This window comes from Diabrotica undecimpunctata, chromosome 5 (genome assembly GCF_040954645.1).
Source record: "Diabrotica undecimpunctata isolate CICGRU chromosome 5, icDiaUnde3, whole genome shotgun sequence".
NCBI classification, from domain to species: Eukaryota; Metazoa; Arthropoda; class Insecta; order Coleoptera; family Chrysomelidae; genus Diabrotica; species Diabrotica undecimpunctata.
The window spans coordinates 120896350-120924235 of record NC_092807.1 but is presented as its reverse complement, the minus strand read 5'-3'; the positions used below and the strand labels follow the sequence as shown (position 1 = coordinate 120924235).

The 27886-nt window shown below is 31.7% G+C and overlaps 1 protein-coding gene across 2 annotated transcripts in view; it reads left to right on the top strand.

Annotated features, from left to right (window-relative positions):
• The window catches only part of LOC140441721 (uncharacterized), a 32052-nt gene extending 16974 nt beyond the window's left edge, over positions 1-15078 (top strand). For both annotated transcript variants that reach the window (XM_072532606.1, XM_072532603.1), the window contains exon 3: positions 8256-15078. In XM_072532606.1, the coding sequence (XP_072388707.1) occupies positions 8256-11343 (3088 nt within the window). In that variant the 3' untranslated portion in view covers positions 11344-15078. The remainder of the gene's footprint in view (positions 1-8255) is intronic.
• The last annotated feature ends 12808 nt before the right edge of the window (positions 15079-27886 follow it).

Sequence of the window (27886 nt, the reverse complement as noted above, 5' to 3'; positions counted from 1 at the left end):
AGGTATTTTCGTTAAATCAGATATTTCACTGGCAGCAGTATTATCAGTAAGTCCTCTTGTAAGTAAAGAACTATATATTGTTTTTACGATTTCTCTAGCGTCAGCAGATAAATGCTTTTTCTTTGCTGGAACACTGGAAGAAGCACCATCAATGTTTTTCCACGGACGCCACATAATGCTGTTTTATAGGTATAAATAGGTGTAACACTGGTAACACTTGTAACACTTTCAACTAAATGAATCTAATGTAGGGAATCTGATTATACCAGTCTGCAAGTAAATGCCCAAAAACTTTACCAGTTCTTCCTTGTTTACTCGTTTCCAGCGACTTAAACGACGTCTAGAACTATTTGCAATAAGTTGTTCAGCGTATATGTTCAGTAACCAAAAGACGAAATATTGCAAACACATCTGCATTTTCTGGAATGTTTTCAGTATGTATATAATTTTCTGAGTTACTAAAAATTTGACGATCTAACGGCTGAATGTCGAAATTCCATCCATTTTTCCCATCATGTTCTTTCATTTGACACTCTGTAGTTGGTATTATGCCAGTTCTTAGAGCTGTAGTTACTTCAATATCTCTGTTGTCATCAGAATCGGAATCATCCATACGTTGTTCAATTGCATCATTACCTGATTATCTCGTAGACTTGAACGGTCAGGTGACAAGTCGTCATGAATAAAATCGAGATCTGCTACACTGTCATTATCATCAAAATCACTACGGTCCTCAGTCACATTTTCTTCATCCCACGAATTTGACTGACTATATTGTTTGTTATCACTCTCTTCTAATATTCTCCGCAACTCTACTTCCGTATAGCCTCGTCTCTTACTCATATTGCCGCAACAATCTCAATTCACAAAAAGCACAAAAAATACAAACTCGTCTGTTTTGTTTTGATTTTCGAGTAATTACATAAACGTAATTTGTCAATCAAGTAGCTAGTTCACGTATTTTATTGTCCTAGAACATAAAAAAGACCTAAGTTTATCGTAATTGATGATTTTTCTATGCCATTTATTATTTGATACAGGGAAATAATGGATAAAATGAGAAAAATACGCACATACCTCATATGGTCTGTGGACTCACGAGACAACTTTTGGTCATTTTTGTTCTATAGAGTCCACAGACCATATGTGGTATGCTTTAAAACAAATATCTTTTAATTACATATTTATATATTTTACATTATTGATTTATTTATAGCCACAAGATATCAATTTTTACAAAAACATAACTGGACGTATGAGCAATTTCCACTCTAAAACCTGGACAGTGAACCTGTTAAAGTTCTATCCAGTGTCTGTAGTGACCTCTTGTGGGCCAATGTACATTCCTCGATTAATTTGCATACCTAAAATCTTCGCCATTGTGCTATTATTGGCGGTGTTTCCTTTATTTGTATATTTAATGGTAATTTCAAGGCAAAATATGCAGTTCATCGGCCTTCTATAAAATTGCAGATATTCCAGATGAAGCCAACACTAGGGATACTGCAATCTGATTTTTGTCAACACCAATAAAATTAGTAATGTTTTTTCTGTCTCTCCCTGAGCATTAAAAGAACTAAATTTCATGAGATTTCTCAGCTTTAATTTTCTTATTCATTTTATTTTAATTTTATTTAGTTTTGTTTTTATTTTATTCTATTCTACTCTGATTTATCTTATTCTTTATTCTTATTCTATTTAATTTTATTCTATTTTACTTTATTTTATTCTACTTTATTCCATTTTAGTCTAGTTTATTTTATTTTAATTTTATTTTATTTTATTCTACTTTATTTCATTGTATTTTAATTTATTTTCTGTTGTTTTAATAAATATTTCTTGACTTATCGCTGAACTTAAAATCTACATATAAATCTTGAATAATATAAATATGTTGTCAAGTCTCCCTTTAAGAAAAGGTAACTTTTATAAAGTCGTTGTACATTCACCATGTGAACAGCTAAATTAACTTCAGTGGGATGACGTTTGTGTATGGAAAATGAAGATATTCTCCAAACTCATTGACATATCTTGTCATCTGTTATGTTGGAAACTTCATCGTTATTATTTGGAGCCGCAATACCAAATACAGCTTTGTCGTTATGTCAATCTATCAATACTGACATTTAGTTTATTAATCATAGCTTCCTTTGTAAATCATAGTATGACGTCATCTATTAGTTATATTGCAATTTAAAATGACGAAAAACTATTGTTTACGCCTTTCCGTACAATTTTTTTAAAATTATTTTTTATATAAACCATGTCCTGATATAATAATCGGTTAAATGTGAAAAGGTGTTTTTTTTTTAAATATAGAATAACTTTAACAATTCAAAATTGTTTTTTCATTTACATATTAAAGGTCCCGTCCTGTATATAGATTTCTATTGCGCATTATATTTGGAACGGCAGTTTGTCATAATTCCTATTTTATACATTCCAAGGAAAGTGCTTAATTAGCTAAGATTTGCCATCTCCAATAATTCAAGTTTCATCATGGTTCTTGAAACACGTATAATATGTCTCCCTTTTAACCATTCTACTAAAGAGTGTTTAGTCCAACTTGAATTTGGTATTTTTGGTATGAAAGGTAACATGTTGACCTAAAATGAACAAGAAAAAATTTAAAGACGCTAGTGATATTTCAGTAATTTATGGTAAACTATATGTCGTGTTATCGAAGAGGGGTTACAAATAATAGTCCTTACTTCACATAAACATCAGTTTATTCTCAACCCTAAAAACATACATCCATGCCCGAGCTTCGGCAACCTTCACATAACCTGTCTAACCCCCGTCATCCGTGTTGCCTAACTCCTGCACCTATATCTTAAACTAGGCTAACAACACATCTCCCTTTTTTTTATAAAAGATCCCTGTGTCACTGATGATCTTATACCTAAACTAACTTAAACTACTACAAACATAATCTGTTAAATGAACCGGTTTCTTCACAAGTCTTTTTGGCCTGCTAGGCTTTACGCACTCAAAGTCTGATACTCTATCAGTGTCACTATCACTTTTATCCTGACCCGATGGAGGTAAAACATGATTTCCACTTTGTTCGATTTTGTCCGGAAATACACTGGGTTCCCCCCTACTACTTTCCTCCATAATTTTACCCTGTATGTCACCATTGCTTTGATTAGAGCAAGGCATTAGCTTTGTGTTACTAGAAATTGGCGGAACATAATCATTTGAGGATTCTGGTTGGGTGCTCAATACAGGGAAACAGTAGGGTGCATGAATCAAATGCCATCTATTTCTTCTAAATTTCCCAGTCTCAGTTTCAATTATATAGGACCTGGGTTCCTGACAGATCGCAACAACTTGCCCATATTTCCTGATATCAACCACCCACACAGAATCACCAACCTTAAGAGGATCTAAATCCTTGGCATTGTGTCGCTTATTGTAGTTTTTCACTTGTTTATCCTTTATTTCGTTCTTTTTATTTTCAGTGTTTAGTTCTTTTGAAAAGTTTAATAAGCTTGGAAGCTGGGGCAAGTTAGATCTTAATTTTCTATTCATTAATAATTCAGAAGGTGAAACACCACATTCGAGGGGTGTACATCTGTATGCTAACAATGCCAAACTTAGGTCCTCTTTTTTATTTTTCTGAATTAATCTTTTTGCAATTTGTACAGTGCGTTCCACTCCACCGTTGCTCTGTGGCCAGTGTGGACTGCTCGTCTTATGAACAAAATTATATTCTTTTGAAAACTTTATAAATTTTGATGAAAATTGAGTACCACAGTCGGATCTAACTTCCTCTGGGATACCATAACGAGAGAAAATATCTTTAAGTTTAGGAATAATAGCATCTTCTGTCATATTGGTTAAAGTAAAAATTTCAAACCAATGTGAAAAGTAGTCAGTGGCAATCAAGTACCACTTATCATAACATTTAAACAAATCAACCCCCAGTTTTTGCCACGGCCTTTGTACAGTATTGTCTTTATGAAATGTTTCTCTATGATTTACTCTGTGTTCAACACATTGGGGACAATGTGTGACTAGGTTATTAATCTGGGATGACAAACCCAGCCACCAAACGCTCTGTTTGGCACGATCTCGACATTTTACAATTCCCATGTGGCCTGTATGAATAAATTCCAACACCTTGAGTTGAAGACTCTTAGGAATGATTATGCGAGACCCTTTTAAAAGTAATTGTTCCGAATAGGAAATTTCATATCTATATTGATAGTATGGCAACAATTCAAATGGCAATTTAGATCTTTTAGGACAAGAAGACAAAGAATATTCTTTTAGTTTTTTACAAATATATTCATTTTCTTGTTCTGTTTTTATTAAATTCAAAAAATAATCTTTAATTGGTAAATTATGAATAATTGACTGCACATATGCTGCAGTTTCTGCAGTTAGTTCTTTATTAGCTAACGTATCTGTTTGTAAAGGGGCCCGACTTGAAAGTATCTGCTACAATTAAATTTTTTCCCGGCGTGTAGATTACAGTATACTTGTATCGCATTAAGCGCATTCGAAATCTTTGCAAACGTGGCGTTAACTCATCTAAATTTTTAGTTTGAAGAATTTGTAGTAAAGGTTTATGGTCTGTTTCAAAAATTAGGTTAGGAACTCCTGAAATAAAATCGTAAAAATATTCTGCTGCCCAGGTAAGTGCAAGAGCTTCTTTCTCAATCTGAGCATATCGTGTTTCAGCTGAGTTCAGAAGCCTAGATGTAAAAGCCACTATTTCCCGAGTATGATCTACATTTTCTTGAAATAGACATGCACCTATACCAAAACAACTTGAGTCTGCACTAACAATTATGGTTTTATTAGCATCAAAAAACGCTAGATTTGGAGGGCTCTCTAACTTTTGTTTTAAAGTGCTGAAAGCTTTATCTTGTGCTGGACCCCACAAAAAGTTAATATATTTTTTTAGTAAATGTGTTAATGGTTCAAGAATCTCAGATTTATTATGAATGTATTTTGCAGCAAAATTAATCATACCCAGCCATCTTAACAGCTCAGTCTTATTTTTTGGTTCAGGAAAATCACGAATAGCTTTAACCCTATCTGGATCAATTAATATCCCTTGCTCAGAGACCATATGACCCAAGTATTTAGCTGTTTTTGTTGCTATGGAGCATTTGTTTTTATTTAGTGTAATACCTTCCTTATGAAGTTTTGTTAGGACTGTGTTCAAAATATTGTCATGTTCCTCTATTGTCCTTGCATGAATAAGAATGTCATCTATATGGACAACACAGCCTTCAATGCCAGTTAAGATTTTTGAAAATCTCATAGTAAAATACTCTGGGGCACAAGATATACCAAATGGAAGCCTTTTAAAGAAAAATCTGCCAAAAGGTGTTATAAAAGTTGTTAACAACTGACTTTCCTTATTCAATTTTATTTGGTAAAACCCACTTGTGGTATCCAATTTTGAGAAGAATTTAGACCCTTTCAACTGTGCTAGTGTATGAGATATTTTCCCGAGAGGAAAATGTGACCGTAACACGTTTTCATTAAGTTTAGTATAGTCACCACAAAGCCGTACACAATCTCCCTTGTCCACACAAACAATTGGGCTGACCCAAGAAGTAGGATCTTCAATGGGTTCAATTATCCCTAATTTTAGCAATCTATCAATTTCAATTCTTAATTTTGGTAACAGAGGTAAAGGAACAGTTCTGGGAACGCTCTGTACATAAGGTTTAGCATCTGGCTTAATTCTAATTGACATTTCTATTTTAAATTCACCTATATCACTAAAAATACCAGGAAATGTTTTAGCAACAGACTCTAAATTAAATTTTGAAAACATATTAGTACTCTTAGATTGATTACACTGAACAACATTGCAATTGATTTGATTTACCTGTTTAAGCTTACATTTATAAAAATTTAGAACATTAAACCTAATGATTGACTCTCTGCTTAATATAGGTTGTCTCAACTTCCTAATACAATATATTGTTTCATCATTTGTAAAACCGTCATAAGTAAATTTTATATGTAGCTTACCCACTGTGTCTAATTTATGATCGTCCGCTGCACCAATTGCATCACATGCCACAATTTTACCCATATATTCTGGAGGTAATTTTTCATAGGGAAAACAGTTAACATCTGCTCCTGTATCCACAAAAAAAAGGTACCTTAAATTTGTCATCCAATAAGATGTCTACATACCAACGATCCTTCTTGTCTAGGTACACTTGGCCAATAAAGGAATCTGTATGTACCACTTGATTTACTGAATCCCTTCCTTCGTCGTCTGTACTACTGCTACTGGTGGACCTTGAACACTTAACAGCTCTGACAGCTTTCTTCCTGCACATCACACTCCAATGACCTCTACGTGAACAAGATCTGCATTCAGAGAACTTGGCTGGACATTTCTCCCTATTTTTACATGTAGGTATGCCACAGTATCCACATCTGTAACCTTGATGTCTTTTATCACTACGCTCCCTGTAGTCCTGTTTAACTGCACTAACTGACTGCTCCTGTCTCATAATTCTATTTTGACTATCTTGAAGTTCAGCTTGGCGTGCTATTTGTATTGCCTTCTCTAGTGTCAAACCATCATTTAGTTGCATTCTTTCGCTCACCTTTTTATCAGCTATTCCGATAACAATCCTGTCACGAATTAACTCATCTTTAAGAGCTCCATAGCTACAGTGCTCTGCAAGAGTATGTAGACTTGAAATAAAGTTTCCCACAGGTTCTCCTGGCCTTTGTACCCTTGAATTAAATTGAAATCTCTCAAAGATTGTATTTCTTCGGGGAATAAAATGATTGTCGAAAATCTGCATTACGTCTTGAAAGGATGCATTCTCCCCTGGTTGATTTTGAAGTAAAATATCTTCTGCTTCATTTCCCATTAAATACAACAAAAGGTCTAGTTTATCCTTGTCAGATTTTTGTCCAAATCCACTTACAGACATATATCTCTCTACTCTTTTCTTCCATTGGTGCCATGTCTGGGGCTGTGTAAAATCAAATTCGCTTGGAGCCGAAATGTTCGCAAACACTTCTTTATTTATTTGGATAGGTGCATCCATTTTAAGGATTTTAGGTCCCCTCTGATTTATAGGTTATGCATAAGATTTGCACTGCTGTCACGTTCGATCACTCTTTGCTTGTTTAATGTTAACAAAACAAAGCACCAGCTGCCACCATGTCGTGTTATCGAAGAGGGGTTACAAATAATAGTCCTTACTTCACATAAACATCAGTTTATTCTCAACCCTAAAAACATACATCCATGCCCGAGCTTCGGCAACCTTCACATAACCTGTCTAACCCCCGTCATCCGTGTTGCCTAACTCCTGCACCTATATCTTAAACTAGGCTATTAACACACTATATTTTGATACAAACCTTCACTAAACATTCTGTATACACGAGTTCTAATGACATGTTCATAGTTATTGATTAATGAACGACAGAAACTGGTAATAAAGTTGTCCCAGCCTCTTTTTCTAATTGAAAATAGTTTAATAATTTTAATATTAGTCTTTGTTCCTTCTCGGCATATTTAAAATATTTTTATGACAATAAATACAAAATTAAATTTTCACTGTAAAATATCTGAAAATACTAACTTGGAATGACAATTATCATTTTATCAGTTGACATTGTGAAAGTACTCACACGATCGAGACCATCTGCGTCAAATTATATTTATGCGCATCATTGATTGGATATCTATTTAGCTTATTCTAAACTCTACCCGTGCACGATACATAATTTTCTAAGTTCTATGTATAATAATCACAGACTCACGTTTTTTTCTGTCACTTCTAGCTTAATGCGTTAGAGAGAATTTGATCAACTATGACGCACTGAAAGGGTTTGAACTATAGGGACTATATGCTTTGTTAATAAGTTAGTCGGTGGCGTTAGGAACAAACATAATAATTTATTGAATTATTTTAATATAATATGATTTGTTTAAAATATAAATAATAAAATTACTTTACTTATTCAATTTTAAAAATACAGAAAACATAGCTTCGTGCTAGTCTACAGTACTGCTTACTGCACCTGCAACACTTTTTTTTTAGTTTAAAGGCGTTTCAGATTGGCTGAAGAAATTGATCAAAAGAGGGTATGTTGAATAATAAAATACTTCAACTTTCAAATTTAGATTGCTTCTATAATATATTTTCAATATAATCCTCGTACCTACTCATTATCAACTCTAACGCTTGGTCATAAAATCGTTGTATTGTCTTTTGTTACTATGTCTTTCTTTATTATATTTTTTTTAGGTATGGTTTCTACGTTGCATCGAATGTACTACAAGCTTGCTCTGCTACTATAATTGAGAAGATACTCAGTGAACATGAAACTGTCTTAAGTATAAAGCAAGTTCTTTATCTCTTGAATAAAAACGAACGGTTATTCAGCATATACGTGGATCATTGGGAATCCATTTTCAAAAAACCTTATAAAGAAAAAAATGTCATAACTCTATTAGCTTTTAAGTATCCAAAATTGTTTCTAAAGTTGTACCGTAATGAAAAAATTTGTTGCGACAAGTTGACACCTTCAGCCAGTATCAGTTTACTTACGGTTCTTAAAGAAGAACTTTATAGCGATTCATACAGATTTGGTAAAATACTGAATGCCAGAAAATTAGTTGAGAGTCTTGGGTCAGAATTTCAAATATTTTGCAGACATCTGATGCCAAATAAGTTTGAAGATTTAAATGGAAATTCTTTATGTTTTCAACTCTTAAAATATGTTCCCAAAAAAACAAGATGGGAATTATTTACCCAGTCATTAAATACTGTTTTTCCACACAAAACCATTAAAAATTTTCTGGAAATTATCGACGAGACTATTTTAAAGTTGAATCCAGGTAAGGAATTAATACACCAATGGGCTAGAATCAAGTATGAGAACAGCTCCGATGAAAACTTTTTGCAATACTATCCTAGTTCTGAGTCCATTCCAGTTATCAAGGAAATGATAAACCTCTGTTCTGATATGCGAAATAGGCAATCTTTAATAAAACATTTGATTAGCACATGTGCTCACAACAATGATTTGTTGTCTTTGGATAAGGTTTTGGAATATATAGTTTCTAGACACAAAAATGAAGAGCCCCATGCTTATATGAGACAAATACAATTTTTACTTACGGCTTTCAAAACTGAAGAGTTTACCAAAGAACACTGGAATTTTATACAGCAACAACTTGTTTTGATGCGTGCAAAGGATGTTGTTCATTATTCAGAGTATATTGATATAGAGGTAGCATTTTTGGAATACGCATACAAACATGATCGTAATGCTTTCAAATTAGAAGCTACCGAGTTTATGAAACGTGCATGTGATAACTCGTGGAATTATAAACTTAATTTCAAAAATTCTAACTTGAAATATGAAATCTTTCTAGAATTAGTGCCGTTGTTTCTTAAAGAGGTACCATCAACGTCTGTCTATTACAATGATTGTCAAGCTTGTATAATAACTGATTTGGTTGATTTGTGCAAAAAATATCCCGAAAAATGTATTAATATATCGGACTATCCAGAATTTGTGTCTGCCATTGAAACAATATTTTCAAAAGATGAAGAAATTAGCTATAGCGAGTTTCAAGTTATATCGTCGATATTAACTTATAACATGGAATTTCCACAGTTCGCTTTGACTTTTTTAACAGAAGCCAAAGTATTGAAAGTATTAAAAAATATGGCAAATATATATAGTATATGGTCTTTTAACGAGTCTCTTACTTCAAAGAAATGTTTTTCAGTATTAAAAACAAACATTGTATCTTCCTTGATTGAAGTTGATGTTAATGAATGGGAATTGGGGTATATATTTAAATCTTTAGTTGTACATCACCCAAAAATTATTTTGAAGTATATAAATAAATTTGGGTACTCAATGGAATTTTGCAAGGAATTGAAGCATTATTCTCATTTGGAACTTGATAAGAAGATCTGTGATTTTTTTGTAAATGATTGGCCGGAAGCAACAGATGCAAGAAAAGGAACAGCATTAAAGATTCTTATACAACTACTAGACGAGGACGAATTTAGTAAATTTTTTAACGAGCGCTTAAAAATAACTCTAACTAAAAATGAAAATACTGATGAGATCGTCCTCAATAAAATTCAGAAACAAATACTGTGTTCTTTTAAAGAAGTTTTGCTTCCACAGAATTACATTCCTTTGTTATTAAATGCATGTGACGGAAATTTCCAGGAAGCTGCACTACCTTCTTTTTGCAGTTTATTTGCAAGATCTCCCGAAAAAGTTCTTTATTCTTACATTGAAAGTATGTTTAAGCAAAACCTGCAAATGCAAGAATGTAGTTTAATACTAAGTAACCAATTTTTGGAGCAAAATTATGTTATTGAATTAATCAAAATCATAAAACCAACCTCTTATTGTACGCTTAAATTCGTATGTTTGTTTGCTCTAAAAATTTTTGTTAAAACAGAATCTGAAGATGTATTAAATTTATTTATAAACTTTGCGAACATGTTTGAAGAGTATGATAGAGGGATATTTTCTTCTTTTGTAAAAACGAAAGTATCCAAGAAATATGCTTTTCGATATATTGAAACTTGCTGGAAAATGATCGAACGTTTCATGTTAGCCAAAAAGAAAAGTTACGACTTTTTGGACAAATTACTTACACGAACATTAGACGAAGAAGTTGTAAAATCTCTGTCGTCAACGTTTGTTAAAAATATAATTACAAAATATTTCACAGAAGGTGATAAACGTTTGTCTAATATCAACTCCTTCGTCTTGTATTGTTTAGCGTATCGAGAAGAAGACAGTGAAATTAATTATAAAATTATATTTCAAATGCTCGCCAAACTGAGCAAAGGAAACATTTGTTTATTCTGTTACAATTTCGTGGAATTTCAAAATAATATAAATCAACAATTATTTGTTGATAATTTTATACAACATTGGAAACAGAACTTCGTTGCTAAGGATACAATCAATGAACACGTTATGCTGAATCTGCTGTGCAAAAGTATGAACGAGTCAAAAGAAGATTTTGCGAAAAGTGTTGTAGATTATATTCTACGTTCAATTTCAGATGTAGGCCCTTTTGCTTATCTAGTTTACGCTAGAAACTTAGACGAGTTACTCAGTAAAACCAAACGGTTTAATATATATGATTTACTACATTTAATGTTATTATACAAGCCGTCATCAACAATATATATTTTTGTACTTAATCTTTTAAAGCCTGTAGATGATGAAGAAACTGAAGAGGTGAAAATTACTTACAAAAGTATATTAGATGTATTAAAAGACTCAAAAGAGCCTATTGTAAAATGTTGTTATGAACAGTATGTTTATAACAATAAAAGTACGTTCTAATAATCTTATTAGCATTCTCAACATACTTATACCTTCTGCAAAATTTCATGATGCACTTGCTTCACAAATGTTTGCATATTTTCACTGACGTTACTGAGCACAACACGGCAACAATACAATTGACTACTTGAAGATGACCTAATCCTTATCTTTTGTGATTGCTAATTACATTATGTACTATAATAAGATCTGGAAATTGTAGGGAGTGACTTATTTTTAAAGTATGTACAGCTACGGTGTAAGAGCGGAAGGACGTGTGTAAGATCATGTCGAGGTTTTTGGATAAATATTAACAGCAATTATATGAATATTTAATTTTGAAAAGTGCCTCAAAAATATTTTGAAAATAGACTAACAAAAATTTAAACTTTGTACATTATTACAAGTAAATAAATTACTATATTGTGATTTTCGGTTTCAAATATAAAAGAATAGAAATAAAATTCACAACAAAATTAAATGGCATCAATAAAGAATGCATGTGTGTTCCTAAAGATATCAATAACACCATAAATAAAGACCTAGGGGGAGTAACAAGGAATGTCACTCATAGTTGAATTCGAGAAAATTGAAGTTTAATATTTGTAATTATATAACTCATGATTTTAAAGGGATACCTAAGATCTATTTTTAACTCTTTATTGTTAGTTTATTTCTTAATGAGGTTAAATAATAAAAAGGTATCTATTTTACTTGTAGTTAACTCAACACGTACTTTAGAAAAAAAGGAGTATTTTATATTCGTGAAAAACAAGGTATGTCATGGCATTCCTTGTTTTTGCTAATTGTAGAAATAAGAGATGTTAAGAGTTACTTAAAAGTATTTTATATTTAAATGTAATTGGAAGGGTAAAAAATAAAAATTATTGTTTGTGAGGAAGTCTTACGTAGAAACGTCTCGCGTTAGAATTTTTTAAGAACTTGTAGGTCGTTAAATTTTTTTTAGATATCTTGACCAAACCTGCAAGTAAAAATACTCTTTAATGTAAAATAACATTTTAAAAAACTATTACCATGATACGCTTTATCTGGTAGATAAAACTCTCCATCACTCAAAGTTTGCATTTGCTCAGCAGATTTTTTGTTCGCGTGGACGACGGATTTGCACAGTGGCCAATTATAGGATGGTCGGTGTTTTATATACCTATTGTTAGATACCTATGTTTAGCTTCAGTTAAGATTTCATTTAGTTCTTGAATTTTGAAAGGGCTGTTTTTTTATATAGTGAGATTGCATCGAAAAATTTTGCACAGTCTCTAATCTCACGATAGCTAGATTCTCTTCAACTTTGACTACTTGGAACGGTTCTGGCTTCATTTGGGAATTACGTAACAACTCATAAAATTATTGTGGTGTTTCCATCCTCGTCTTCAGCTTTACCAAATCAAAATTTTATCGCATTCCATATAGGAATGTTATTAATAGGACACTAATAAAACTAACAGCCCCCTAATAGGAAATGTTATTAAAAACGGTGTCTATGCGTTTTAACGTATGAACAAGAAAATGCAGATATTTAAACATATTGTAATTTTTATTCTGGCTTCCTGCTAAGCCACAAAAAATGTTTACTGTTCTTACTTGTTTGTGCAACTGATTCATGATGAAATAATTTACGAAACATATAACTTCGTTTCAGCCTATTTTAGCTATGGTCTCAGTATATGTGTAGAAAATAAATTTACCGGTAGAAGGCAGATGGACATTAAAAAAAACATTGACAACTGTCTTCTGTAGTACACATCGTTTGTGCTGATGTGTGGAAGTGAGACATTTTTTTGGTGTTCCATGACCAGAAGTTCATATCCTTTGTAACGTCTAGCAAACCTTTTTGTCTCCTTCTTTCGGCCATAATAAAAAACTGGGCCTTTGATTTGTGAAGTTTGTTTTCTGTGTGTAAACATTTTAATTGACTTTCCACTTCAGGATTGTGATCTTATTTTTGTAGAGAAGTGACTTCAGCCAGGTATTTATTGCACTCACTGCATGTACCTGCAATCTTTATCTGAGGATTTTTTTCTTTGAGAAATTAGTAGATATTTTTACATTAAACTCTTCAGGAAGGTAAATTTTAGATGTCTTTTTATTACTGTAATAGGTTAATCTGTCCTTTAATGACTTGTAAGTGCATTCTTATGGAATCTTTAGTAATAATTCTTAGTTTATGTAGCCGATTGGAGTGCTTACCTCTTAGATCACAAGGTTCAACGCCGTTCATTTTAAGCCCTCTTTGAAAATACTTAACTTTTCATTTAGTGATGCCGTGGATTGAGAAAAATGCTTTGAAACAAACAGGTATCTCTTGCTTTGAGCATCTTTCAAAACCCTAATCATATAACCAAAAGGACAGTCGTGATTTTTCGCTGTCTCGGAATTGGGCTTCCTAGAAAGTTTTTGTGCGATCATTTTGATCAAGATTAGACCTGGCGTTAGGTATAGGAGTTCTGTTGGTCATTTGAATCTAGAGCATTAAAATCATGCAGCAGTTTAATTATTTCGCTTTCGGTCACATTTTCATAACATTTTAAACGAAGTAGACGAAGCTTTCGCATAACATCAGTCATTCGTCTTTTAGATTCTTTCTTTTGTTTTGGTGATTCCACGTCTATTTCATCACTACTTTACGTTTTCAACGTCTAATTATTTTATTATAAACAGTAAATAAGCCACACAATTGAAACTAATACGACACACAATAACCTCTAAAACAACAAAAATCAGAATGAATAACAAAACAAAAACACGTGTCTCGTACCGGCAGCGCTGTGCCCGAGACTGACATTCCTTGTTAATTGCAATTCCGCTCGGACTTTTCTAGTTCTTAGCAATTATTATAATACGAGTTTATGGTCAGCTGTCAACTGAAATGGCTTGTTATTGCCTACCGATAACTTGTGCATTAAAAACTTTGCTAGTTTCTCCGTCAGATGGCATTATTACTTTGATTTGAGACAAAAATGTACATTCCTTGTTTTTCCCCCGTGATCTTCAAATGTGGTCTTAAGTTCTTTGTGAAAACAAACTTTGCGATCAATTTTACATAACTTGCTTTTAGTCAACATCAGAAATGTCTGAGTCATCGCTATCTGCACTAAGTTAAACGACAATAGGTTCCATAATGATATCTGCCTGTATATCTAAAGTCCACATATTTGTCTTTATGTGTGTGAAAGATGCACTGTAGCCAGTTCTCTGGGGTAACGTTTTTTGTGGCTTCGTGGAAGAGCACTTTTAAATCATATAACTTAAAAGTAGTATTTCAACTTTCTACCTCCTTTTTTACTTATGCCGAGATTATCTTAATATGATTAGACTCACAATAGTATGGTAGTAATCGGTGAACATGAACCCTGTGGTTACGAGTCATTTCATCGACAACGTATTTCTGATATTTTTACCTCATATTCTTAACCATAGATTTGTCATAGGTACCCAATTTCTTTCCTATCTAGCTATTCACGTATTTTTCCTTTTCGACAACTTGTTGTTGGAAGCTTTTCTATTTGACGAATATTTAAATGATGCCAAACTTTGTTTACAGTATGATTTTCGTTTAACCAATTCTGATCTAAATAATAGAGTTTTCTTCTTTCATTACGATATTAATAAAACTTTTTAAATTAAATGGTTATCTAAATTATTGCAGTAAGACTATAATATATGATCAAATGTTATACTTTTGATATTTGAATTAAAATTTTATTTTTATTGGCTGCTAATAAAAGTTTTTATATTTTTAAGTGTTTTTTATTAAAAAATTTATTAATGCGTCTAGTATTTTTTCAATTTGCCTTAATCCTATTATTAAAACAAAATAGAGAATATCAAAACGGAAGGAAGTGAGATCAAATAGAACGAAAAAGGTGGGATACAGAGATATTAGAAAGCGGAGAAACGTAAATAGAAATACCAGATAGAAATCGCCGCCCTACTAATATAAAATACGCCACAGATAGCCATAGCCATATACGCCAATAGCGATAGCAAATGCAGTAGAAAAAAAACTACGAAAGGAAGATATGAGAAGGAATGCTAATTACCGCAAGATGGATAATCACAAAACCAGAGTAAGGATGCAATGCTCAAGGCAACAGTTCAACCTATACAGAGCTGGTACAATAATAGGCGAAGTGAGAACCGATGCCAAAGAGATATTGAAGGTAGATAACTGGTAGCCAAGGAAAGTAATGCTGAGAGAGGTCAGAGCTCGAGCTCAACTTAAGCTGTAGCGCCACAGAAGAGAGAGAGGGCGAACGAAACTTATGAATAGAGAAAAGTCTATAATAAAATCATAACAAGCATGAAACTACAAACACAATACACACACAATATATATATATATATATATATATATATATATATATATATATATATATATATATATATAATAAGTAACATGTAGTGCGGTATGTCACGCAAAACAGGTGGTTTCCAGGTCAACAACTAACAATAACCACAGGAGGAAGCTACAGCTACCTGAGGAAAGAAATGCCAAAACAGGAAAACAAAATAGATATATCGATAGAAGATCCCGATAGAAAGATTATTCCAGGAAATACTTAACGATCAACAAATTTATTGTGGTCATTAAAAGATCAACCATTGATAGTGAAACTCACTGTTAAAATGTTTACGAAATAAAATGTATTCTAATCGTTTTTATAATTTTATACTATTTTTTAATCTTTTTTATATTACCAGGAATTTATTATACAAACAAAATAACGACACTCCACAGTAGCTCCAATTTTACCTGAATACTTACCTGCTCAACTAATGTTGACTAAGCTGGGGTACTTGTGGTCGGGTTTTATTGCAATCATTAAGCACTCAACCATTTTTCGTCAAATAAACTATACCTAGTGTAAATTTAAAATCACGGCTGAATCTAACTGTTGCGTTAGCCGCCATCTTGAATTGAAAATAAAAAATGAGAAACATTTTTGCTCAATCTCTCCACATTTTCAACTTTCCGACAAAAATGAAAAGGACTGAAATTGTTTCAAATGCGATTTTCTACAATCTTTTTCGTGCCTGCGATATTTTTCAAGATAAGGGGAAAAATAGCGAAAAGGGTGAAGCATAATTATCGAATTATCTCGTTTATTATTAACTTTACGAAATGAATATACATAAACAAAAATTTAGAGAATTATATTTTATACAATTTTGCTCTCTTTCATTTTTAGCTAAAATTAATATTTGAAGTCGTACGTATGCGGTAAAAGCGCGAGCGTAAGACTTTGCGGAGATTGGTGATATAGGAATTAGTTTTGCTCAATATCGCTGCCATTTAAAACGTTTGGACGAAATGATACCGACTTAAATTGTTGTAATTGCGATTTCTTGCAATTTCTTCTTTGCAAATTTTTCGTGCAGTTGATATTTTCCGAGTTATGGAGAAAATAGCGGAAGGGGGAGTGAAACATAATTATTGAATTATCTCGTTTATTATTAACTTTACGACATGAATGCACATAAACAAAAATGGAAAGAATTATTATTTTTTGTTTAATTTTGATCTCGTTAATTTTTTTGCTGAAATCAATATTTGAAGTCGTATGTATGGGGTAAAGGCGCGAGCGTAATACCTTGCAGGGATTGGCTTTATAGGAATTGTTTTTATTCAATATTTCAGCCATTTTCAACTTTTCGACAAAATCGTAAAGACTTAAAATGTTGCAATTACTCTTTCCACAATTTCTTTTTTGCAGATTTTTTCGCGCGGTCGATATTTTCCGAATTAAAGAAGAAAAATAGTGACTAACTATAATTATTTAATTATCGTTTATTATTAACTTTACAACATGAATGTACATAAATAAAAATTGAGAGAATTATGTTTTATACAATTTTGATCTCTTTCACTTTTTTGCTGAATTCGATATTTAAGGTCCTAACCCTAACAACCCTAGACGATGACGTCATCAGCAGCCAGCCATAAACAGGAAGGAAGCTATGATTTTAGCAAAAAAATAGATAGATAAAAAGTGTATAAAATATAATTTTCTTAATTTTTGCTTATGTAAATTTATGTCGTAAGTTAATAATAAACGAGATAATTCGATAATTTATATAATAATTAAATTAGCTATCAAATGATATTTATTCTAGCTGAACTGGCGAACTTCGTACCACCTTAGAATTAAATAATGTGTAAAAGTTCAATAAGCTCATCTTTTGAGTTGGTTAACTAACAGAAATCTTTGGGTAATGAAATGAGCCCGGTCGAGGTGCCAATAGCGATATCTAACAACTGCTTCGACAACACAATTGCACTTTGATCTTGTTGAAAAAACACTCGCAAATTGGAATTTATGTGCCGCCACAAATTATATGATTTGCCATCTTCAATCATTCAAGTTTCATCATGGTTCTTAAAACACGTATATGTCTCCCTTTTAACCATTCTACTAAAGAGTGTTTAGTCCAACTTGAATTTGGTATTTTTGGTATGAAGGGTAACATGTTGACCTAAAATGAACAAGAAAAAATTTAAAGACGCTAGTGATATTTCAGTAGGTTATGGTAAACTATATATTGATACAAACCTTCACTAAACATTCTGTATACACGAGTTCTAATGACATGTTCATAGTTATTGATTAATGAACGGCAGAAACTGGTAATAAAGTTGTCCCAGCCTCTTTTTCTAATTGAAAATAGTTTAATAATTTTAATATTAGTCTTTGCTCCTTCTCGGTATATCTCGGCATATTTAAAATATTTTTATGACAATAAATACAAAATTAAATTTTCACTGTAAAATGTCTGAAAATACTAACTTGGCATGACAATTATCATTTTATCAGTTGACATTGTGAAAGTACTCACACGATCGAGACCATCTGCGTCAAATTATATTTATGCGCATCATTGATTGGATATCTATTTAGCTTATTCTAAACTCTACCCGTGGACGATACATAATTTTCTAAGTTCTATGTATAATAATCACAGACTCACGTTTTTTTCTGTTACTTCTAGCTTAATGCGTTAGAGAGAATTTGATCAACTATGACGCACTGAAAGGGTTTGAACTATAGGGACTATATGCTTTGTTAATAAGTTAGTCGGTGGCGTTAGGAACAAACATAATAATTTATTGAATTATTTTAATATAATATGATTTGTTTAAAATATAAATAATAAAATTACTTTACTTATTCAATTTTAAAAATTGTATTTAAATTTTAAAAATACAGAAAACATACCTTCGTGCTAGTCTACAGTACTGCTTACTGCACCTGCAACACTTTTTTTTAGTTTAAAGGCGTTTCAGATTGGCTGAAGAAATTGATCAAAAGAGGGTATGTTGAATAATAAAATACTTCAACTTTCAAATTTAGATTGCTTCTATAATATATTTTCAATATAATCCTCGTACCTACTCATTATCAACTCTAACGCTTGGTCATAAAATCGTTGTATTGTCTTTTGTTACTATGTCTTTCTTTATTATATTTTTTTTAGGTATGGTTTCTACGTTGCATCGAATGTACTACAAGCTTGCTCTGCTACTATAATTGAGAAGATACTCAGTGAACATGAAACTGTCTTAAGTATAAAGCAAGTTCTTTATCTCTTGAATAAAAACGAACGGTTATTCAGCATATACGTGGATCATTGGGAATCCATTTTCAAAAAACCTTATAAAGAAAAAAATGTCATAACTCTATTAGCTTTTAAGTATCCAAAATTGTTTCTAAAGTTGTACCGTAATGAAAAAATTTGTTGCGACAAGTTGACACCTTCAGCCAGTATCAGTTTACTTACGGTTCTTAAAGAAGAACTTTATAGCGATTCATACAGATTTGGTAAAATACTGAATGCCAGAAAATTAGTTGAGAGTCTTGGGTCAGAATTTCAAATATTTTGCAGACATCTGATGCCAAATAAGTTTGAAGATTTAAATGGAAATTCTTTATGTTTTCAACTCTTAAAATATGTTCCCAAAAAAACAAGATGGGAATTATTTACCCAGTCATTAAATACTGTTTTTCCACACAAAACCATTAAAAATTTTCTGGAAATTATCGACGAGACTATTTTAAAGTTGAATCCAGGTAAGGCATTAATACACCAATGGGCTAGAATCAAGTATGAGAACAGCTCCGATGAAAACTTTTTGCAATACTATCCTAGTTCTGAGTCCATTCCAGTTATCAAGGAAATGATAAACCTCTGTTCTGATATGCGAAATAGGCAATCTTTAATAAAACATTTGATTAGCACATGTGCTCACAACAATGATTTGTTGTCTTTGGATAAGGTTTTGGAATATATAGTTTCTAGACACAAAAATGAAGAGCCCCATGCTTATATGAGACAAATACAATTTTTACTTACGGCTTTCAAAACTGAAGAGTTTACCAAAGAACACTGGAATTTTATACAGCAACAACTTGTTTTGATGCGTGCAAAGGATGTTGTTCATTATTCAGAGTATATTGATATAGAGGTAGCATTTTTGGAATACGCATACAAAAATGATCGTAATGCTTTCAAATTAGAAGCTACCGAATTTATGAAACGTGCATGTGATAACTCGTGGAATTATAAACATCATTTCGAAAATTCTAAATTGAAATATGAAATCTTTCTAGAATTAGTGCCGTTGTTTCTTAAAGAGGTACCATCAACATCTGTCTATTACAATGATTGCCAAGGTTGTATAATAACTGATTTGGTTGATTTGTGCAAAAAATATCCCGAAAAATGTATTAATATATCGGACTATCCAGAACTTGTGTCTGCCATTGAAACATTATTGGCAAAAGATGAAGAATTTAGCTTTAGCGAGTTTCAAGTTATATCGTCGATATTAACTTATAACATGGAATTTCCACAGTTCGCTTTGACTTTTTTAACAGAAGCCAAAGTATTGAAAGTATTAAAAAATATTACAAATATATATAGTATATGGTCTTTTATCAAGTCTTTTACTTCAAAGAAATGTTTTTCAGTATTAGAAACAAACATTGTATCTTCCTTGATTGGCCAACTTGATGATAATGAATATGAATTGAGGTATATATTTAAATCTTTAGTTGTACATCACCCAAAAATTATTTTGAGATATATAAATAAAATTGGGTACTTAATGGAATTTTGCAAGGAATTGAAGCATTATTCTCATTTGGAATTTGATAAGAAGATCTGTGATTTTTTTGTAAATGATTGGCCGGAAGCAACAGATGCAAGAAAAGAAACAGCTTTAAAGATTCTTATACAACTACTAGACGAGGACGAATTTACTAGATTTTTTAACGAGCGCTTAAAAATAACTCTAACTAAAAATGAAAATACTGATGAGATCGTCCTCAATAAAATTCAGAAACAAATACTATGTTCTTTTAAAGAAGTTTTGCTTCCACAGAATTACATTACTTTGTTATTAAATGCATGTGACGGAAATTTCCAGGAAGCTGCACTACCTTCTTTTTGCAGTTTATTTGCAAGATCTCCCGAAAAAGTTCTTTATTCTTACATTGAAAGTATGTTTAAGCAAAACCTGCAAATGCAAGAATGTAGTTTAATACTAAGTAACCAATTTTTGGAGCAAAATTATGTTATTGAATTAATCAAAATCATAAAACCAACCTCTTATTGTACGCTTAAATTCGTATGTTTGTTTGCTCTAAAAATTTTTGTTAAAACAGAATCTGAAGATGTATTAAATTTATTTATAAACTTTGCGAACATGTTTGAAGAGTATGATATAGGGATATTTTCTTCTTTTGTAAAAACGAAAGTATCCAAGAAATATGCTTTTCGATATATTGAAACTTGCTGGAAAATGATCGAACGTTTCATGTTAGCCAAAAAGAAAAGTTACGACTTTTTGGACAAATTACTTACACGAACATTAGACGAAGAAGTTGTAAAATCTCTGTCGTCAACGTTTGTTAAAAATATAATTACAAAATATTTCACAGAAGGTGATAAACGTTTGTCTAATATCAACTCCTTCGTCTTGTATTGTTTAGCGTATCGAGAAGAAGACAGTGAAATTAATTATAAAATTATATTTCAAATGCTCGCCAAACTGAGCAAAGGAAACATTTGTTTATTCTGTTACAATTTCGTGGAATTTCAAAATAATATAAATCAACAATTATTTGTTGATAATTTTATACAACATTGGAAACAGAACTTCGTTGCTAAGGATACAATCAATGAACACGTTATGCTGAATCTGCTGTGCAAAAGTATGAACGAGTCAAAAGAAGATTTTGCGAAAAGTGTTGTAGATTATATTCTACGTTCAATTTCAGATGTAGGCCCTTTTGCTTATCTAGTTTACGCTAGAAACTTAGACGAGTTACTCAGTAAAACCAAACGGTTTAATATATATGATTTACTACATTTAATGTTATTATACAAGCCGTCATCAACAATATATATTTTTGTACTTAATCTTTTAAAGCCTGTAGATGATGAAGAAACTGAAGAGGTGAAAATTACTTACAAAAGTATATTAGATGTATTAAAAGACTCAAAAGAGCCTATTGTAAAATGTTGTTATGAACAGTATGTTTATAACAATAAAAGTACGTTCTAATAATCTTATTAGCATTCTCAACATACTTATACCTTCTGCAAAATTTCATGATGCACTTGCTTCACAAATGTTTGCATATTTTCACTGACGTTACTGAGCACAACACGGCAACAATACAATTGACTACTTGAAGATGACCTAATCCTTATCTTTTGTGATTGCTAATTACATTATGTACTATAATAAGATCTGGAAATTGTAGGGAGTGACTTATTTTTAAAGTATGTACAGCTACGGTGTAAGAGCGGAAGGACGTGTGTAAGATCATGTCGAGGTTTTTGGATAAATATTAACAGCAATTATATGAATATTTAATTTTGAAAAGTGCCTCAAAAATATTTTGAAAATAGACTAACAAAAATTTAAACTTTGTACATTATTACAAGTAAATAAATTACTATATTGTGATTTTCGGTTTCAAATATAAAAGAATAGAAATAAAATTCACAACAAAATTAAATGGCATCAATAAAGAATGCATGTGTGTTCCTAAAGATATCAATAACACCATAAATAAAGACCTAGGGGGAGTAACAAGGAATGTCACTCATAGTTGAATTCGAGAAAATTGAAGTTTAATATTTGTAATTATATAACTCATGATTTTAAAGGGATACCTAAGATCTATTTTTAACTCTTTATTGTTAGTTTATTTCTTAATGAGGTTAAATAATAAAAAGGTATCTATTTTACTTGTAGTTAACTCAACACGTACTTTAGAAAAAAAGGAGTATTTTATATTCGTGAAAAACAAGGTATGTCATGGCATTCCTTGTTTTTGCTAATTGTAGAAATAAGAGATGTTAAGAGTTACTTAAAAGTATTTTATATTTAAATGTAATTGGAAGGGTAAAAAATAAAAATTATTGTTTGTGAGGAAGTCTTACGTAGAAACGTCTCGCGTTAGAATTTTTTAAGAACTTGTAGGTCGTTAAATTTTTTTTAGATATCTTGACCAAACCTGCAAGTAAAAATACTCTTTAATGTAAAATAACATTTTAAAAAACTATTACCGTGATACGCTTTATCTGGTAGATAAAACTCTCCATCACTCAAAGTTTGCATTTGCTCAGCAGATTTTTTGTTCGCGTGGACAACGGATTTGCACAGTGGCCAATTATAGGATGATCGGTGTTTTATATACCTATTGTTAGATACCTATGTTTAGCTTCAGTTAAGATTTCATTTAGTTCTTGAATTTTGAAAGGGCTGTTTTTTTTATATAGTGAGATTGCATCGAAAAATTTTGCACAGTCTCTAATCTAACGATAGCTAGATTCTCTTCAACTTTGACTACTTGGAACGGTTCTGGCTTCATTTGGGAATTACGTAACAACTCATAAAATTATTGTGGAGTTTCCATCCTCGTCTTCAGCTTTACCAAATCAAAATTTTATCGCATTCCATATAGGAATGTTATTAATAGGACACTAATAAAACTAACAGCCCCCTAATAGGAAATGTTATTAAAAACGGTGTCTATGCGTTTTAACGTATGAACAAGAAAATGCAAATATTTAAACATATTGTAATTTTTATTCTGGCTCCCTGCTAAGCCACAAAAAATGTTTACTGTTCTTACTTGTTTGTGCAACTGATTCATGATGAAGTAATTTACGAAACATATAACTTCGTTTCAGCCTATTTTAGCTATGGTCTCAGTATATGTGTAGAAAATAAATTTACCGGTAGAAGGCAGATGGACATTAAAAGAAAACATTGACAACTGTCTTCTGTAGTACACATCGTTTGTGCTGATGTGTGGAAGTGAGACATTTTTTTGGTGGTCCATGACCAGAAGTTCATATCCTTTGTCTCGTCTAGCAAACCTTTTTGTCTCCTTCTTTCGGCCATAATAAAAAAACTGGGCCTTTTGAAGTTTGTTTTTTGTGTGTAAACATTTTAATTTACTTTCCACTTCAGGATTGTGATCTTATTTTTGTAGAGAAGTGACTTCAGCCAGGTATTTATTGCACTCACTGCATGTACCTGCAATCTTTATCTGAGGATTTTTTTCTTTGAGTAATTAGTAGATATTTTCACATTAAACTCTTCAGGAAGGTAAATTTTAGATGTCTTTTTATTACTGTAATGGGTTAATCTGTCCTTTAATGACTTGTAAGTGCATTCTTATGGAATCTTTAGTAATAATTCTTAGTTTATGTAGCCGATTGGAGTGCTTACCTCTTAGATCACAAGGTTCAACGTCGTTCATTTTAAGCCCTCTTTGAAAATACTTAACTTTTCATTTAGTGATGCCGTGGATTGAGAAAAATGCTTTGAAACAAACAGGTATCTCTTGCTTTGAGCATCTCTCAAAACCCTAATCATATAACCAAAAGGACAGTCGTGATTTTTCGCTGTCTCTGAATTCGGCTGCCTAGAACGTTTTTGTGCGATCATTTTGATCGAGATTAGACCTGGCGTTAGGTATAGGAGTTCTGTTGGTCATTTGAATCTAGAGCATTAAAATCATGCAGCAGTTTAATTCTTTCGCTTTCGGTCACATTTTCATAACATTTTAAACGCTTACAACTACAGTTGTCGCCGCTCTCATGACTCTGTAGACGAAGCTTTCGCATAACATCAGTCATTCGTCTTTTAGATTCTTTCTTTTGTTTTTTGGTGATTCCACGTCTTCATCACTACTTTACATTTTCAACGTCTAATTATTTTATTATAAACAGTAAATAAGCCACACAATTCAAACTAATACGACACACAATAACCTCTAAAACAACAAAAGGCAGAATGAATAACAAAACAAAAACACGTGTCTCGTACCGGCATCGCTGTGCCCGAGACTGACATTCCTTGTTAATTGCAATTCCGCTCGGACTTTTCTAGTTCTTAGCAATTATAATACAAGTTTATGGTCAGCTTTCAACTGACATGGCTTGTTATTGCCTACCGATAACTTGTGCATTAAAAACTTTGCTAGTTTCTCCGTCAGATGGCATTATTACTTTGATTTGAGACAAAAATGTACATTCCTTGTTTTTCCCCCGTGATCTTCAAATTTGGTCTTAAGTTCTTTGTGAAAACAAACTTTGTGATTAATTTTACATAACTTGCTTTTAGTCAACATCAGAAATGTCTGAGTCATCGCTATCTGCACTAAGTTGAACGACAATAGGTTCCATAATGATATCTGCCTGTATATCTAAAGTCTACATATTTTTCTTTATGTGTGTGAAAGATGCACTGTAGCCAGTTCTCTGGGGTAACGTTTTTTGTGGCTTCGTGGAAGAGCACTTTTAAATCATATAACTTAAAGGTAGTATTTCGACTTTCTACCTCCTTTTTTACTTATGCCGAGATTAGCTTAATATGATTAGGCTCACAATAGTATGGTAGTAATCGGTGAACATGAACCCTGTGGTTACGAGTCATTTCATCAACAACGTCTTTCTGATATTTTTGATTATGCTGTCATGAAATATTTAGTAACTCCGGCTTAACCATAGGCTTGTCATACCCAATTTCTTTCCTATCTAGCTATTCACGTATTTCTCCTTTTCGACAACTTGTTGTTGGAAGCTTTTCTATTTGACGAATATTTAAATAATGTCAAACTTTGTTTACAGTATGACCTTCGTTTAGCCAATTCTGATCTAAATAATAGAGTTTTCTTCTTTCATTACGATATTAATGAAACTTTTTAAGATTATTACGACGCCATATAACAATTTCACTTTTTTCCAATAAACTGCTTTGTCGACATGGTTTAATATATTTAAAATTCAGTGCAGTAATAGCTCTCGTGAGATTTTTCAGGGGCATCATAATCAATTTCCGCAGAAATTTTCCTTGATGTTTGAAGTTCATTCCAAAAGAAAATTAATGATTTTGTGACGAATAACCCTTCGTACTTCATCATCTAAAACTATTGGTTTGAGGTCTTCTATATAGCGTCTACTACGTTAAATAAAAAACAATTTTCAGATTTGGTATTGCATAAAATAAATCTAATGCAAGGAATGTAACTAAATTATGTGAAGATAGTGACATTAACGCGTCCTTAAAATCAATGCTGAAATACATTTTAACAAAATCAATAATTGATTATTAATTAGTTAACTACGTTTAAATTGAAAAAAATGTATTTTGACATTCATTACCAAATCAAATATATGGTAATAGTCTGAATGAATATCAGGAAACGTAATATTATTTGCAAATAATATATACCGGGCAGGTATCCTAACAAATTCCAAAAAAATATACACGATTTCTTTTATTAACCAGGTAGATATAAATATGATGGATAAATAAAACTGGTTTCAACTGTAACCACTGTAATTCAACCAATCTTAATAATTAAATGGTTATCTAAATTATTGCAGTAAGACTATAATATATGATCAAATGTTATACTTTTGTTATTTGAATTAAAATTTTATTTTTGTTGGCCGCTAATAAAAGTTTTTATATTTTTAAGTGTTTTTTATTAAAAAATTTATTAATGCGTCTAGTATTTTTTCAATTTGCCTTAATCCTATTATTAAAACAAAATAGAGAATATCAAAACGGAAGGAAGTGAGATCAAATAGAACGAAAAAGGTGGGATACAGAGATATTAGAAAGCGGAGAAACGTAAATAGAAATACCAGATAGAAATCGCCGCCCTACTAATATAAAATACGCCACAGAAGGAAATAATGATATACGTATACTTTAACCTGGAACAAAATTAAAATAGCGACAGCAAATGCAGTAGAAAAAAACTACGAGAGGAAGATATGAGAAGGAATGCTAATTACCGCAAGATGGTAATCACAAAAACAGAGTAAGGATGCAATGCTCAAGGCAACAATTCAACATATACAGAGCTGGTACAATAATAGGCGAAGTGAGAACCGATGCTAAAGAGGTATTGAGGGTAGATAACTGGAGGATAGCAGCCAAGGAAAGTAATGCTGAGAGAGGTCAGAGCTCGAGCTCAACTTAAGCTGTAGCGCCACAGAAGAGAGAGAGGGCGAACGAAACTTATGAATAGAGAAAAGTCTATAATAAAATCATAACAAGCATGGAACTACAAACAATACACACATAATATATATATATATATATATATATATATAACGGGTTTTTCGATTAACCTTGGATAAACCTTTACGTTTTAAGTTCAACGTATACATTTCCAACGTTAAAAAAACTTTTTTTGCACATAGTAACAAAAAAACATCATTATGTTGTTACTAGCAAAGTTTTTTAATATTCTAACTCTACAATTCTAAGTTACGGTAAGATCAATAATGTTTTTAATAGATAATATATGGTAGCTAATTATAATTTATTCTCTTTCGGCCCTGAAGAAGCCAAATTAATTCTCTTTGGCGAAAACGTTCGGCGAAACAATTGATACTCATTAGAGTCTTTCTTGCAGATTTCCCCAATATTTAAGAGTTTACTATTTAACTTATCTGCAAAGATTAAATTTCTTTTCTCTATATAAATATATATAGAGAAGAAAGAGAAGAACAACACATAAGAAAAATAGATGCGTTCGAAATGTGGTGTTACAGAAGAATATTAAAAATTCAGTGGGTTCAAAGGATTACCAATTCTGAGGTACTACGACGTCTAAATAAGGAGTTAGAAATTATGAACAGCATACAAAGAAGAAAACTAGAGTATTTGGGTCACATAACCGTAGGAGAAAAATATAAGCTGCTGAGAATTATTATGCAAGGAAGGATCCAAGGAAGAAGACGCATCTCCTGGGTGAGGAACCTTAGAGAATGGTTTAACTGTAGTTCACTACAACTTTTCAGAGCAGCAGCCAACAAAGTTACCATAGCCGTTATGATATCCAACCTCCGATAGGAGATGGAACTTTAAGAAGAAGATATATATATATATATATATATATATATATATATATATATATATATATATATATATATATATATATATATATATATATATATATATATATATATATATATATATAATAAGGAATATGTAGTGCGGTAT